We start from the raw sequence: 14,465 nt of genomic DNA, 5'->3' as shown, positions 1-14,465 counted from the left end.
TCATCTACAAATATAGTAGATAATCAGTGCATACTTACTTTCCTTTATTTTTTGTTTTTTATTGAATATTTTTTTTGTCAAAAACTAAATTTAGACCAAAATTAGTAACATTTTTATTGACTGGCAAGATCAAAGGTTAAACATTGTCAGACTCGAACACTCTTGATAAATCAAGCTGGTCTTCTTCATATTTTACAAAGTATTAAACTTGGAATATTTTTCAATCTCTTTTGGTAGAGAGGTAACCATTTGGTTCTCCTGAAGCTTGATTGATGTAGCCATTCTTTGAATATCCATTTTCATGTGACTTTCTTTCAGTGCCTAGACGTTTTTTCTTGGTGTAGGCTTGAACATAGAAATTTCCAAAGAGGATCAACATGAACACCATGTAGGATGCCAGCAAAATTTGGCCCCATCGTGGGAAATCACAGGTATAAAAGAACAGGGAATTGACAGTATGTGTAAACGTAATCACAAACTGCACCTGTAAATTAACAGAAAGAATATTTGCATGCTTTTCACTGAGTATTTTGTTATATAAATTAACCTTTGACCTGAACAATGTAAATATTTTCTAATAAACACAATAGGAACCAAAACTTGATCCAATTCTTCAGTTTTCTTTTATCTTGCTTTAAGGACAATATATTCCATAGTCTAAATGACTATAACTGGTGCAATTAATTGCAAAAAGTAGCTAAACAATGACCAAATATTCAAACAATATCAAATCTACAATATTGTGCTATGATTTAACTATTTTTGGTCCTGTTTTGTACATTAATGTCTCATACAATGTCAAAGTCAAGCCTTGATAATTTGTATTGTGAAGGTTTTCACAGTCGCCAGATATCATTAGCAGCTTTTACAATATTTATGTCATAAATGCTAATTTTCATTGAAATTACAAGAATCATTGACATCTAATCAAAAATTTGAATAGTGCAAATTGACCCCCCCCCCCCAGTTTTCAGGATAGACTTTGAAAATCATGAAAACCTTTTTACAATCCTTTTAATAAGTGTTGACAGTATACATCAAAGTAGTATCTTGTGAAAAGATAACTTACCAATTGAAAGGTGGTAATATAGCGTTTCCACCATAATTTTCCTTTAAAATAAGGTATAGCTGATAATGTATAGTAAGAATACATTACAACATGTACTAGACAATTTAACATACTACCAAACCAAGCTGAAAAATAAAAATATTTTGTTATAATAGTGCTTAATTCATCAATTGTAGAGTGATATAGAAATACCACTGTTAAAATAGTGATCAATACATTAATTGTAGAGTGATATAGAAATACCACTGTTAAAATAGTGATCAATACATCAATTGTAGAGTGATATAGAAATACTACTGTTAAAATAGTGATCAATACATCAATTGTAGAGTGATATAGAAATACCACTGATAAAATAATGTTCAATACATCAATTGTAGAGCCATACAGAAATACCACTGATAAAATAATGTTCAATACATCAATTGTAGAGCCATACAGAAATACCAATGTTAAAATAGTGATCAATCCATTAATTGTAGAGTGATATAGAAATACCACTGTTAAAATAGTGATCAATACATCAATTGTAGAGTGATATAGAAATACCACTGATAAAATAATGTTCAATACATCAATTGTAGAGCAATATAGAAATACCACTGTTAAAATAGTGATCAATACATCAATTGTAGAGCAATATAGAAATACCACTGTTAAAATAGTGATCAATACATCAATTGTAGAGCCATACAGAAATACCACTGTTAAAATAGTGATCAATACATTAATTGTAGAGTGATATATAAATACCACTGTTAAAATAGTGATCAATACATCAATTGTAGAGTGATATAGAAATACCACTGATAAAATAATGTTCAATACATCAATTGTAGAGCAATATAGAAATATCACTGTTAAAATAGTGATCAATACATCAATTGTAGAGTGATATAGAAATACCACTGTTAAAATAATGTTCAATACATCAATTGTAGAGCCATACAGAAATACCACTGTTAAAATAGTGATCAATACATTAATTGTTGAGTGATATAGAAATACCACTGTTAAAATAATGTTCAATACATCAATTGTAGAGCAATATAGAAATACCACTGTTAAAATAGTGATCAATACATCAATTGTAGAGTGATATAGAAATACCACTGTTAAAATAGTGATCAATACATCAATTGTAGAGCAATACAGATATACTACTGTTAAAATAGTGATCAATACGTCAATTGTAGAGCAATATAGAAATACCACTGTTAAAATAGTGATCAATACATCAATTGTAGAGTGATATAGAAATACCACTGTTAAAATAGTGATCAATACATCAATTGTAGAGTGATATAGAAATACCACTGTTAAAATAGTGATCAATACATCAATTGTAGAGCAATATAGAAATACCACTGTTAAAATAGTGATCAATACATCAACTGTAGAGCAATATAGAAATACCACTGTTAAAATAGTGCTTAATACATCAATTGTAGAGCGATATAGAAATACCACTTTTAAAATAGTGCTTAATACATCAATTGTAGAGTGATATAGAAATACCACTGTTAAAATAGTGATCAATACATCAATTGTAGAGTGATATAGAAATACCACTGTTAAAATAGTGATCAATACATCAATTGTAGAGTGATATAGAAATACCACTGTTAAAATAGTGATCAATACATCAATTGTAGAGTGATATAGAAATACCACTGTTAAAATAATGATCAATACATCAATTGTAGAGCCATATAGAAATACCACTGTTAAAATAATGATCAATACATCAATTGTAGAGCCATATAGAAATATTCAAACAAAATCTAAACAAACGTGTTGTTGTTACTCAGAGTTTCCCGCAATGTGATTTTCAGACAACTAACCTATTTTCAGCTTCTGTCCCTACTAAAGTTAGACGAGTAGAACTTACTCCCATGTCTATACTTTGAGACAAGTTTGGAAAAATAGATTGAACAATATAAGTTGGATTAATGACCTAGGAGCATTGAGCTCATTCCCAAAAACACCTAGTGTAAACATCATCACAAATCACAGTTACAAAATATTCCAAATGATAACTGGTGAAACACTTACATTAACCACCCTTGTTAACATGGTAAAATGTTGAATACTTACATTGACCACCTGGTGTAAACATCAAACTATATTTAATATGGTAATAAGGTAAATACTTACATTGACCACCTGGTGTAAACATGAACTATATAAACATGGTAATGCTGTAAATACTTACATTGACCACCTGGTCTAAACATCATGAACTATATAAACATGGTAATGCTGTAAATACTTACATTGACCACCTGGTGTAAACATCATGAACTATATAAACATGGTAATGCTGTAAATACTTACATTGAACACCTGGTGTAAACATCATGAACTATATTAACATGGTAATAAGGTAAATACTTAAATTGACCACCTGGTGTAAACATAATGATCTATATTTAGCATGGTAATACTGTAAATACTTACATTGACCACCTGGTGTAAACATCATGATCTATATTTAACATGGTAATACTGTTAATACTTACATTGACCACCTGGTGTAAACATCATGATCTATATTTAACATGGTAATACTGTTAATACTTACATTGACCACCTGGATTAAACATCATGATCTATATTTAACATAGTAATACTGCTAATACTTACATTGACCACCTGGTGTAAACATCATCACCCACCACCATATATTTAACATAGTAGCATGATGAAAAACATGTAAAAATGTGATTTGATCAAATTTCTTTCGTAACACCATTAAAACTGTATCATTTAATTCTATAGCCTTGGAGAAGAAGTACCACCACATAACTTTAGCTACCTGAAATCAAAACAAGAAAATTTTTATCTTAAGGTCATTTTACTGACATTGGTCACCATAAATTAGAACCACTCAAAAAAAACAATCATACCCTTAGTCTCAGAAACATCAATTTTTGAACCATTGAAATTTGAGCCTTTAAATCTATGTGTGGACAGAATTATCAGTGTTTGAAAAATTAAAATGGCAAAATATGTGAATAGACATATTATATAGAAATAAAATTCCTAGTTTAAGATATTTTAGAAGGGATTACGCCAATTTCATACATTTTTAGTACTTCTGCAGACTAGTCACATATATTCAAGACTCAAATATACCTCTGAATATGCTAAATCTGTTCCTTTAACATTAAATAACCAAGTTATTTCTTTTTTATGTCTTATTCATCAATTCCCTGGCATTTTTACTTTCAAATGTGGACAATTCATGACTGCTAGGAAACTTTAACAGCCTGAAAGTTTCATGGTATACTTTTTGTTTTATTGTACAGGGACATGCATTCATATTTTGATTCTACACAGTAATACAATCTCAAAGTACACTATCAACTGATAAAGAAACTATTTAACAATACAGTGAATATTTTGATACTTAAGATGTATTTTGACCCTGTCATGTTATTATCATATTAAACTTAAGGTTGAACAGCACCTTACTTGGTCTAGAGTAGACTAATAATCATATAATATCATTATAATCTTATCTCAATCAGATATATATCACTATAACCTTAACTCAATCAGTCAATCACTGAGTTATCTTAGCTCTTATTGATAAAGGCATGTCACAAACTCTCCCTCTCAAAACAAATTATTCTTTGGCTGTATTTGCTGGTTATATCTAATTAACCAGCTTCAATCAGTCCAATGTATGTTACTACTATGGTGGCATGCATGTCTCTTTTAAAGAAATGGTCAAGCACATTGTCAAGTATCAATCAAAAAACCTGTTCTCTAAATAAAATATGTGGGGTGTGGTTAGCCATAATGCCTTTTGTTTGCCATTTATCGTTGCAATGTACTAAAACAACATTTATAGGTCTTTGGGTACAGCCTAAATTAAGGAACAGTGTTATGAAAGGTTTGTAAGGATAATTATATATTTTTTTAAACCAAATAATGTCAAGGCTAAAAGACATCGAACTTGAACATGGACATAAACTGTATTTTATATCAACCAAAACATTGTTATGCAATTTTCTTTCGAACACCTCTAGTTGGAAGGCAACCAACTGTCGGTGTTAACATTCTTACTTGATCTTGAAACAAAGTTTGATCAGGATATTAATAGAAAAAGCAATTCTCCCAGCGTTATTGTTATTAGAATTTATATAACTCAGACAATAGTTAAAAACACTCGCAGACCATCAACTCCAGGTGTAAAGAGATCCATTTCTTATATTGATTGATGTCTATAATAGCCTGTTAAAGGTATACTACTTCTTAGGATGTAGGAGGGTTCACCTCATTAGCAATAGCTTTTGCAGAATGGTTGATGGAAAAGTAGACTCTTTGTCTATTTCATATCTATTGAGGACACTGATAGCATCTATTTGCGCCATCAAAATTTTCAGTCAGATGTCTGTGGTTCCTACAATTCCACTAAAACTAAGCATTAAGATGTCACTAATCATAAAATATGCTCAATCACTTAAGACTTAGTTTTGGTGAAATTGAACCACAGACATCTGTCTGAAAATTGGAATGGGGCAAATTGATACTATCAGTGTCCCTGATACACATACAAAATTTACAAAACCTCTTTACAATCCCTTTGAGACTTGAAACACCATTCAAATTAGCACATATTTCACTATGAAGTGTTAGGGTCAATTAACTAAACAAATCATCTTCTTACCCTCAATTCTTTGGCTCCTGATCTACTATCTTTATTATATTTAGCACATATCAAATCATATCCTGCATCCCATATACTTAAAATAATCTGAAAAACACAGTTATTAACAAATGAAATATACTGGAGAGAGAACCATACAAAGATATCATTGATAAGCAATTAAGTGATGGTAAGACATGCAGTGTTCCTTTAAAACAACTTATGTCACTCTGTGAATGGGTTTGTCAACTCAGCATGTGTTTTGGAGAATTCACAAAAGTAATATTGTTAATAAGGAACAATATCATTCCAGAAGTAGCCCAAGGAAAATAACAATGAAATATCTAGAACTGGCTCAGAAAAATAAATATCTGTAGAAGCTCTAAGATTATTACCTCAAGAAACATATAAACAGAAAGAATAACCAGTCCTAAATTATATAAAATTAGAAACCATTGTAATTTAAATGGTGGACGATTTTTCATTATTTTTGGTCCTAGTAACACAAAGAGTATATATGCTGCAGTTAAAATCCATACTGGTCGTGGATCATCCTCTAGTAATAACCAGTATCTTGATCGTGGATCTGCAATAAATACATACAATAGCAAATAAGCACTGGATCAACAAAGTTATTTACTGTTTATTGTTAAGTCTTAAAGTGTTTCCTTCCATTTAGCATGCTTTCATTTGATATTTCTTTATCATTTAATTCTATTTCAAGCTAAATTGATACTTCCATGGTTGTATCTATGTGAATACTATAGTTGTATCTGTGTGAATACTGTAGTTGTATCTGTGTGAATACTGTGGTTGTATCTGTGTGAATACTGTGGTTGTATCTGTGTGAACACTGTGGTTGTATCTGTGTGAATACTATGGTTGTATCTGTGTGAATACTGTGGTTGTATCTGTGAATACTGTGGTTGTATCTGTGAATACTGTGGTTGTATCTGTGTGAATACAATGGTTGTATCTGTGTGAATACTGTGGTTGTATCTATGTGAATACTGTGGTTGTATCTATCAGAATACTGTGGTTGTATCTACATGAATACTGTGGTTGTATCTACGTGAATACTATGGTTGTATCTGTGTGAATACTGTGGTTGTATCTGTGTGAATACTGTGGTTGTATCTGTGTGAATACTGTAGTTGTATCTGTGTGAATACTGTGGTTGTATCTGTGTGAATACTGTAGTTGTATCTGTGTGAATACTGTGGTTGTATCTGTGTGAATACTGTAGTTGTATATGTGTGAATACTGTGGTTGTATCTGTGTGGATACTGTAGTTGTATCTGTGTGAATACTGTAGTTGTATCTGTGTGAATACTGTGGTTGTATCTGTGTGAATACTGTAGTTGTATCTGTGTGAATACTGTGGTTGTATCTGTGTGGATACTGTAGTTGTATCTGTCTGAACCTATGTTGTATTAGTATGGACCTGTATTATATCTGCACAAACCCTGTTGTATTTGTATGAGCTTGTTGCTAAATCTCTATGAACCTGTGCCTGTCTGAGCCCGTTCATTATCTTTCTATGAACCTGTGTTGTATCTGTATGAACCCTGTGGTTGTTTCTGTATTTGCCTGTTGCTTATATCTGTATGATTGAACCATTTGGTTATATCTGTATGATTGAACCATTTGGTTATATCGGTATGATTGAACCATTTGATTATATCTGTATGATTGAACCATTTGGTTATATCTGTATGATTGAACCATTTGGTTATATCTGTATGATTGAACCATTTGGTTATATCTGTATGATTGAACCATTTGGTTATATCCGTATGATTGAACCATTTGGTTATATCTGTATGATTGAACCATTTGGTTATATCTGTATGAGCCTGTCTGATGCTTATTACCTAATTGATGTTTAAAATTGTATAATTTGAACGCACAGTTATAATTGTTTTAGGGAAGACATAATTACCTGCTGTTTTTTTATCTTTATGATATTGTTCAACCAACTGATGTACTAAATTCAACATCTTGACTTTAACTGAAAAATAATCAATAAATGAAGAAAATATTATCACACCAGAGCAGCTCTGTGTTGGCTTTTTTCCCCCAATAGCAAAACTGAAAAAAATATTTTACTAATGTTATAGGGATGATGACCAGGAAAAGCAATGGAATTTGTAGGATCGTCAAAAGGAAAAGAGAAATCAGAAAATCACTGAATCGTTTACAGGCAACAACGAATAGAGTAATACATGATTTTTTGAAGAAATTGATGAAATTCCCAAGAAAAGAAACTACGTCATTTATGCTGGAGGAAGGTCAATATATATCTGGTATGCATTCTTAAGTGATAATGAACCATAGTACCAAGTGTCATCAACATCAAGTCAAGAGATGTACCTTCTAAAATGTTAACGAGCTAAAAATTGAACGTGTATTCAAAAACTAGGGCAATGACTCATTATTGGTAATATTGTTCACTTTTATTGAATTTCAATAGGATTCATAATTTCACCATTTTTCGTCTAAATCCATCAAGAATTGCACCATGTACAGTGGTTTGGATCAACAAACGGACAGATGGCTTAGACAGACATGGGTGATGCCAGTATACATTCCACATTTCATTTGTGTATATGAAATTCATTACCATAATTGCAATAATGATAATCATTCCTGAATATTACATATCATAGCAAACATCATCAGGATAAACTGATTTCATATGGAAAATATAGACTAGAAATTGGTGACCAGTACTATGTTTACTATGTTACTTTTCTATTTTGGTGGAAATGGCTCTCCACAAAATATATTTCCATTCACAACACGTGCATCAACAAAATTGTAGTGGTAGAGAAATGGATCATTTGAGGCATGGATTGTTTTAATACACTGTAACTTTAGAAGATAATAGATTACTGTTTACTTAACAATATGTATACAAGATCAACCGATCTGATCGACCGATCGGGCAGATTAGGATTGAAAATGAAATTAATTTTCGTTCCGAGTGATCTTGAGGAAAGTCGAGGCGTTTCAGTGCTAGGACCATAATATTTACCCACCTCAGATAATATTCCACTAACAAATGAAACTTTCTCTTGAGGTTTTATCACAATAACTAATGATCACATAAATATTAAGAGGCAATTAACCAATTACTATAATTTTTTTATCCCCAAAGATCGGCTTCCCTGGTCTCGAATGTCAGACCATGCGCAGTCTATGATGATCAACCAATCAGAAGGTCTGTTACACTTTATTGACCAATCAAATTACAGGTTACATTATTGACCTTCAACTCTACAACTATCGTCAGAGAGTCAAAGGTCAAGAAGAGAAAGAGCCATTCACCTAAATATTTAGCTTGTTTTATCAGGACACCATATAATCGAATGGGACAATAACAAGATTATCAATTAAGGCCCAATAGGTATCATGTGATACTTTCATAATACAAGTTAAATTTACCCTGTTATTTTCGCATTCGGGTTTACTATAATTACTCATTTTAAAATTATATAGCCTGGAATTGGAATATTTAAAACTATTGGTACGGTACCTGGTCTACTTTACCTTGCGCACAAGAAGCTAGGTTTATAAAAAGCAAAATAATTCCCAAAGCGTTTGCCTAAAACAAGATTGCCCCTTCCCCCCGACCCCACTTCTCATCTTCACTATTAAGCTATTACGAACTCCATTTAATACCTTCATTGCCTAATCATTATCCTTTCTTGTATATCGTACGGAATTTTGTAATTACAGCCATTTGATTGGATTTAACGCTAGCGAATCTAGAGGAAACCAGGGTACTGCAAACTGAGTCTGATACCTTGACTGCAATAGTCACCTTCTTTGTAAATTACGGAAGTTTATAATTGCGACTGTTTGATTGGGTTGTACGAATACATCCAACAAATTTATAGTCCTCGACAGCTAGAAAGTTTGTAAACAAAATGAACCATAGTCTTTCTGTAGAAGTCGCCGATTGGCTCACTGTATTCGCTGGCGTACAATCTAATCAAATTCCTGATATCACTGACATAGACATACTAATCGCAAAATATATGCTTTTGTACTATATCTCTCATAAGACTCAAATCTATATCTACTGTACTTTATCTCTAACTAGACTATCAAATCTATATCTTCTGTATTATATATCTCACTAGACTATCAATTCTATATCGTCTGTATTATATCTCTCACTATACTATCAATTCTATATCTTCTGTATTATATATCTCACTAGACTATCAATTCTATATCGTCTGTATTATATCTCTCACTAGACTATCAAATCTATATCTTATGTATTATATATCTCCTACTAGACTATCAATTCTATATCGTATGTATTATATCTCATATTAGACTATCAAATCTATATCTTCCGTATTATATATTTCAATATACTATCAATTCTATATCTATTGTACTATATCTCTCACTAGACTATCAAATATATATCTATTGTACTATATCTCTCATAAGACTATCAAATCTATATCTACTGTATTATATCTCTCACTAGACTATTAAATCTATATCTTCAGTATTATATCTCACTAGACTATCAAATCTATATCTACTGTATTATATCTCTCACTAGACTATCAAATCTATATCTACTGTATTATATCTCATACTAGACTATCAAATCTATATCTACTGTATTATATATCTCATACTAGACTATCAAATCTATATATACTGTATTATATATTTCACTAACTATCAATTCTATATCTACTGTATTATATATCTCACTAGACTATCATATCTATATCTACTGTATTATATCTCATACTAGACTATCAAATCTATATCTTGTGTCGATAATAAAGAATCGAAGATAAAGCTAGTTTTATTTTGTACCCTATAGAGAGAGGTTAATGGCTGAACAACTGTACGTATCATTATTGACAAATTGTCCCCACCCTCGGCCACCACAAACACAACTAAATTATATTCATATTGTCATAGTAATACTTTCAGCCACATTCGTAATATCAAGTAATTAAAAAATAAACATCGACCATAATAAACAATTTATTTGAGAAATATGACAAACGATGAATTAATTAAAAATGATCACCATTGTACTTTTTTGAACTAATTTAATAAAATTATCCAAATTCTCTGAGTTCGACAGTTTTGGACGTTAGGTTATATTCTATATTTTCTTCAAACCTCAACAAATCTATTGCCAGTTCTGTTATTTCTGATCAGTTACATAATATAAACAAGAATATGAATATGAACATACAACATTAAGTGCACGGCAATGATCATAATAATAACAAGACAGCCAGACACTACCCAAATAACTCTAGTTAATATTAATCACAAATTGTCTGGAAATTCTGAAAAACACTGGCTATCTCGGCAAGGTGTAGAGTAAAACGCTGGCAATACATCTGCAATAGTGTATTTCTTTAAACACTGGCACCAATTTAGTTTTGGAACTATCTTAAAATATCGGCATCATCCTGGAAGAAAGGTCTGATTGGGTAAAACTTCCAACTGGCATTCCAGTTCTGCTTAATTTGTATGCTGGCACCATCCTGGTAATATTAACATTAGTTCTTGGAGAACTCTTCCTCTCTTCTCCCATAAAAACCTCTTCGTAGTTGAGATTCATCATACCGGGTAAAACAACAGACATTCTAATATTAAACTAACCCTTCTTCTATAGATCAGGATTAATTGAAATTTCTTCTACTGCTGTAACTGATGAGGTACCAATAGAGTCTATCAATGGAACTGGCGACATGTCTTTTATATCATAATTTAATTGACCCATTTTATAGTTAGAACACCTTTTTTTATTCTTCGGGAATATCTCTTTCATTGTTAATCATTGCTTCAGTAATATAGACATTGTCGTCAATATAAACTTAATATCAGGAAAAAGGAAATTAAAGTTGTTCACACGAGGTTCAAATAAAAACAAAATCGGACTAATGAAGACAGACAACACCTTATAGTGTGAAATGACGCACAACCAATGAACATGAGTTGAAATTTCTGCCAAAACTCTTACTACAATGACTTATGAATTGAATTTTGCCAGTCATTTTCGAATGAATTGAAATATCAACTACAAAATACTATTGAGAGTTTTAGATTGTCTTTGGGTTGATAAAAATGTCAACCACTTGGAGAATCACTGGACCTTATATATGTATGGACCTGAAGACATTCTAAGATAAATGACATACAATTGAAAATCATATTTGGAATATCTATTCTAATTCAAAGCTCTATATGTTGTCAGAAAATAATTATTTTCTCGCTATATTGGTATTTCTAATTTCAATATACCGATGTTTTGATGCATTAACTATTTTCGGACATTCATTATATTAATCATAGTTATCATATCAGATCGTAGAACTCTTGAAACGCAATGGAAACTCAATGGGAACGCAAAATGTCCATGGCGGTTTTTATCTGCAAATACAATCTGTTTTGTATATTTCCTTATTTAATTCCACTCATGTCATACACTGAAGATCTAACAAGTCGTCATATTGCTAACACTGTTTATTGAATAAATCAAATCTTCTGGGGACCTTTTTACCACCACTTTGATTTAAACTCGATTCAACCGTCTGTACTCAAGTAAGTTCATTTAAAGCTTAAATTTAATTAAGCTTAATTTTGGAACGATGACAGCTATAGTACAGTGTACTTCAACGAAGTTGATAGTTAATAATTTGTTTAACACGAGATCGACAAGAATACGATGTACATACAACTTTTGACAATTCTTTATGTGTGGAGTTCATCGTGCTGATACTCCCAGTTCTTTCTGGACTAGACCACGATACTCCAGACGCAGACATCATCGACGGCTTCCTTGGAACATGTTGATTGTTGGTAATGATACGGATATCCGGTCTTTGCATATGTTCACCTATACATTTTCTGGCTTTACGGTTCGCATATCCACGATATCCTCTATTGAAATCCTCAATGTAAGCTGGATCATTCGACCAATTGTTCTCTTTGTTATCCACGTAGTTCTTCTCTAAATCAATACGTTGTGTACTCAAATATGACATGGGTGATACTGATGGAGATTCCGTGGTCGAGTTCGAAGGCGTTCTCACGGGTGACAACGGCATCGCATCTTCAGTTGATGATTCTCTTGATGGTAAAGAAGATAAAGACGATATTGACAAGTCTAGACATAGATGTCCAAGATATCTGCGAAAGTAACCATTAAAATTCTCCTGGGTTACTTTTGGTCGAATTGGTGTACTGGTAGCTGCAAAGCACTCACTGTTTAAGTTCTTCATTTTAGTCTTAAAGTGGAATTGGATGTTATGATATGGTGCAATGGTATTGATGCAATAATTATAATTATATTATAGAAGTACATTTAAACACTAAGGTCCCAACAATGACATATACTTTATAGGGTGCTGTACATAAATTATGTTCAACGCTGTGTCTAAAATAGCTTCATGTCGCTCGTAATTGACGACTCGATTGGCATGATTGACATATTTCCCATGAACTACACTAACGCCGGTGTCATATCTGATCAAGATTTTCGATTTTTTATTTTTGAATAGTAGGCTATAAACTACTAGAAATGGTTACCGTTGATATATTGCTAAGCGATAGCGGATCGCTCCCCAGCGGTCTAAGGTAAAAAAGTTCTGCTAGCGATCTGCGACATATCACGGTAATCAATGACAGCTAGTCAAATGATCACGTAATAAAATTTTGGTAGTTCAAACATCAGTGGCTGGTCGTTTAGGACTAGGAACGTTTGTGATAAAAAGTAAATTAAGATAAGATATTGATCTATATAAATAAAACAAATGATTTAAAATTTATTTTGAAAGAATGTGGCAGGTTAAAACAAGTACAAAATAAAGATAAAGCTTGAATTGTGGCTCTTTCCCAAAGTTAACTCCTTGTTTTTAACCCTAGATATCTCGCATGTACAAAAAAGTGCCGTAGCTCTTATGAAACATTTTTTTTTTTGTCGTGCCATATCCCTAAATTAGTGACAAAAAATATCAGAAAAAATGCGAAATTACAATATAATTTCAATCAGATTGGTTTCTAAGCGACAATTTTTAAAACTGTAAAAAAAAAGTATAATTACTTTATATAATCTTTGCACATTCAGAAAAAAATACTTGTAATTACTGTAGGGTGTAGGCACTTATTCCCAGTCGGATGCTTTCCACTATTTCGATAATCACGCGCGAATCATGCATTTGAAAGGAAACATGAACCCGATTGGATGATGAGGCTCTGTTTTGCAGACGATAAAACAATCGGCGACAAATATTAAACATGGTTGATATTATACATCCTGTCGGCAACGCGATAAACTTGTCGTCGAAGCGCGGCCGCACGTGAGACAGTTCATGTGCCCACACCTTACGCCTACCAACAATCTTCTTCCCCTCCCAGTCGTACACGGTTGCTAACATGTCATACTGGATTTTATCAAGCTGGCATTCTTACTTCGAATAAAGGGAGATAATCACAATACATTTCACAGACACAGACAGCAAATATCTTATTAAAATAGTATTATGCGGTCTACAAAATGGTTAAATGAGTATTTGTTTCCTTGCGGGAATTTAACACGGATAATTGTACTAGTAGTAAAAGGTGCTCCGAAAATCTATGCACTGGATAAGATGTAAGGAAAAAATCAGAAGAATCGTTCGTTTCCAACCATTTTTTATACGCCAACTTTATAATGAGAACCCCCCCCCCCCCCCCCCC

The 14,465-nt window shown here is 32.1% G+C and overlaps 2 protein-coding genes across 2 annotated transcripts; both read right to left on the bottom strand.

Moving 5' to 3' along the window:
• Positions 1 to 268: 268 nt before the first annotated feature.
• On the bottom strand, positions 269 to 8,898 carry LOTGIDRAFT_199086 (hypothetical protein; the record flags this gene model as incomplete). The annotated part of the gene is made up of 7 exons (XM_009047472.1): positions 8,768 to 8,898; positions 7,669 to 7,737; positions 6,122 to 6,312; positions 5,748 to 5,834; positions 3,716 to 3,887; positions 1,070 to 1,194; positions 269 to 484 (listed from the first exon to the last, which is right to left on the bottom strand). Coding segments are annotated over exons 2-7 (849 nt in total), but the record flags the coding sequence as incomplete, so codon positions are not given.
• Positions 8,899 to 12,400: 3,502 nt separating this feature from the next.
• LOTGIDRAFT_171282 (hypothetical protein) lies at positions 12,401 to 13,009 on the bottom strand (the record flags this gene model as incomplete). The annotated part of the gene is made up of 1 exon (XM_009047471.1): positions 12,401 to 13,009. One exon carries the CDS (start codon positions 13,007 to 13,009, stop codon positions 12,401 to 12,403), a length of 609 nt encoding a protein of 202 aa, XP_009045719.1.
• Positions 13,010 to 14,465: the final 1,456 nt, after the last annotated feature.

This window comes from Lottia gigantea (genome assembly GCF_000327385.1).
Source record: "Lottia gigantea unplaced genomic scaffold LOTGIsca_112, whole genome shotgun sequence".
NCBI classification, from domain to species: domain Eukaryota; kingdom Metazoa; phylum Mollusca; class Gastropoda; family Lottiidae; genus Lottia; species Lottia gigantea.
The sequence above is the reverse complement of the archived record's forward strand: the minus strand, read 5'-3'. Positions and strand labels throughout refer to the sequence as shown.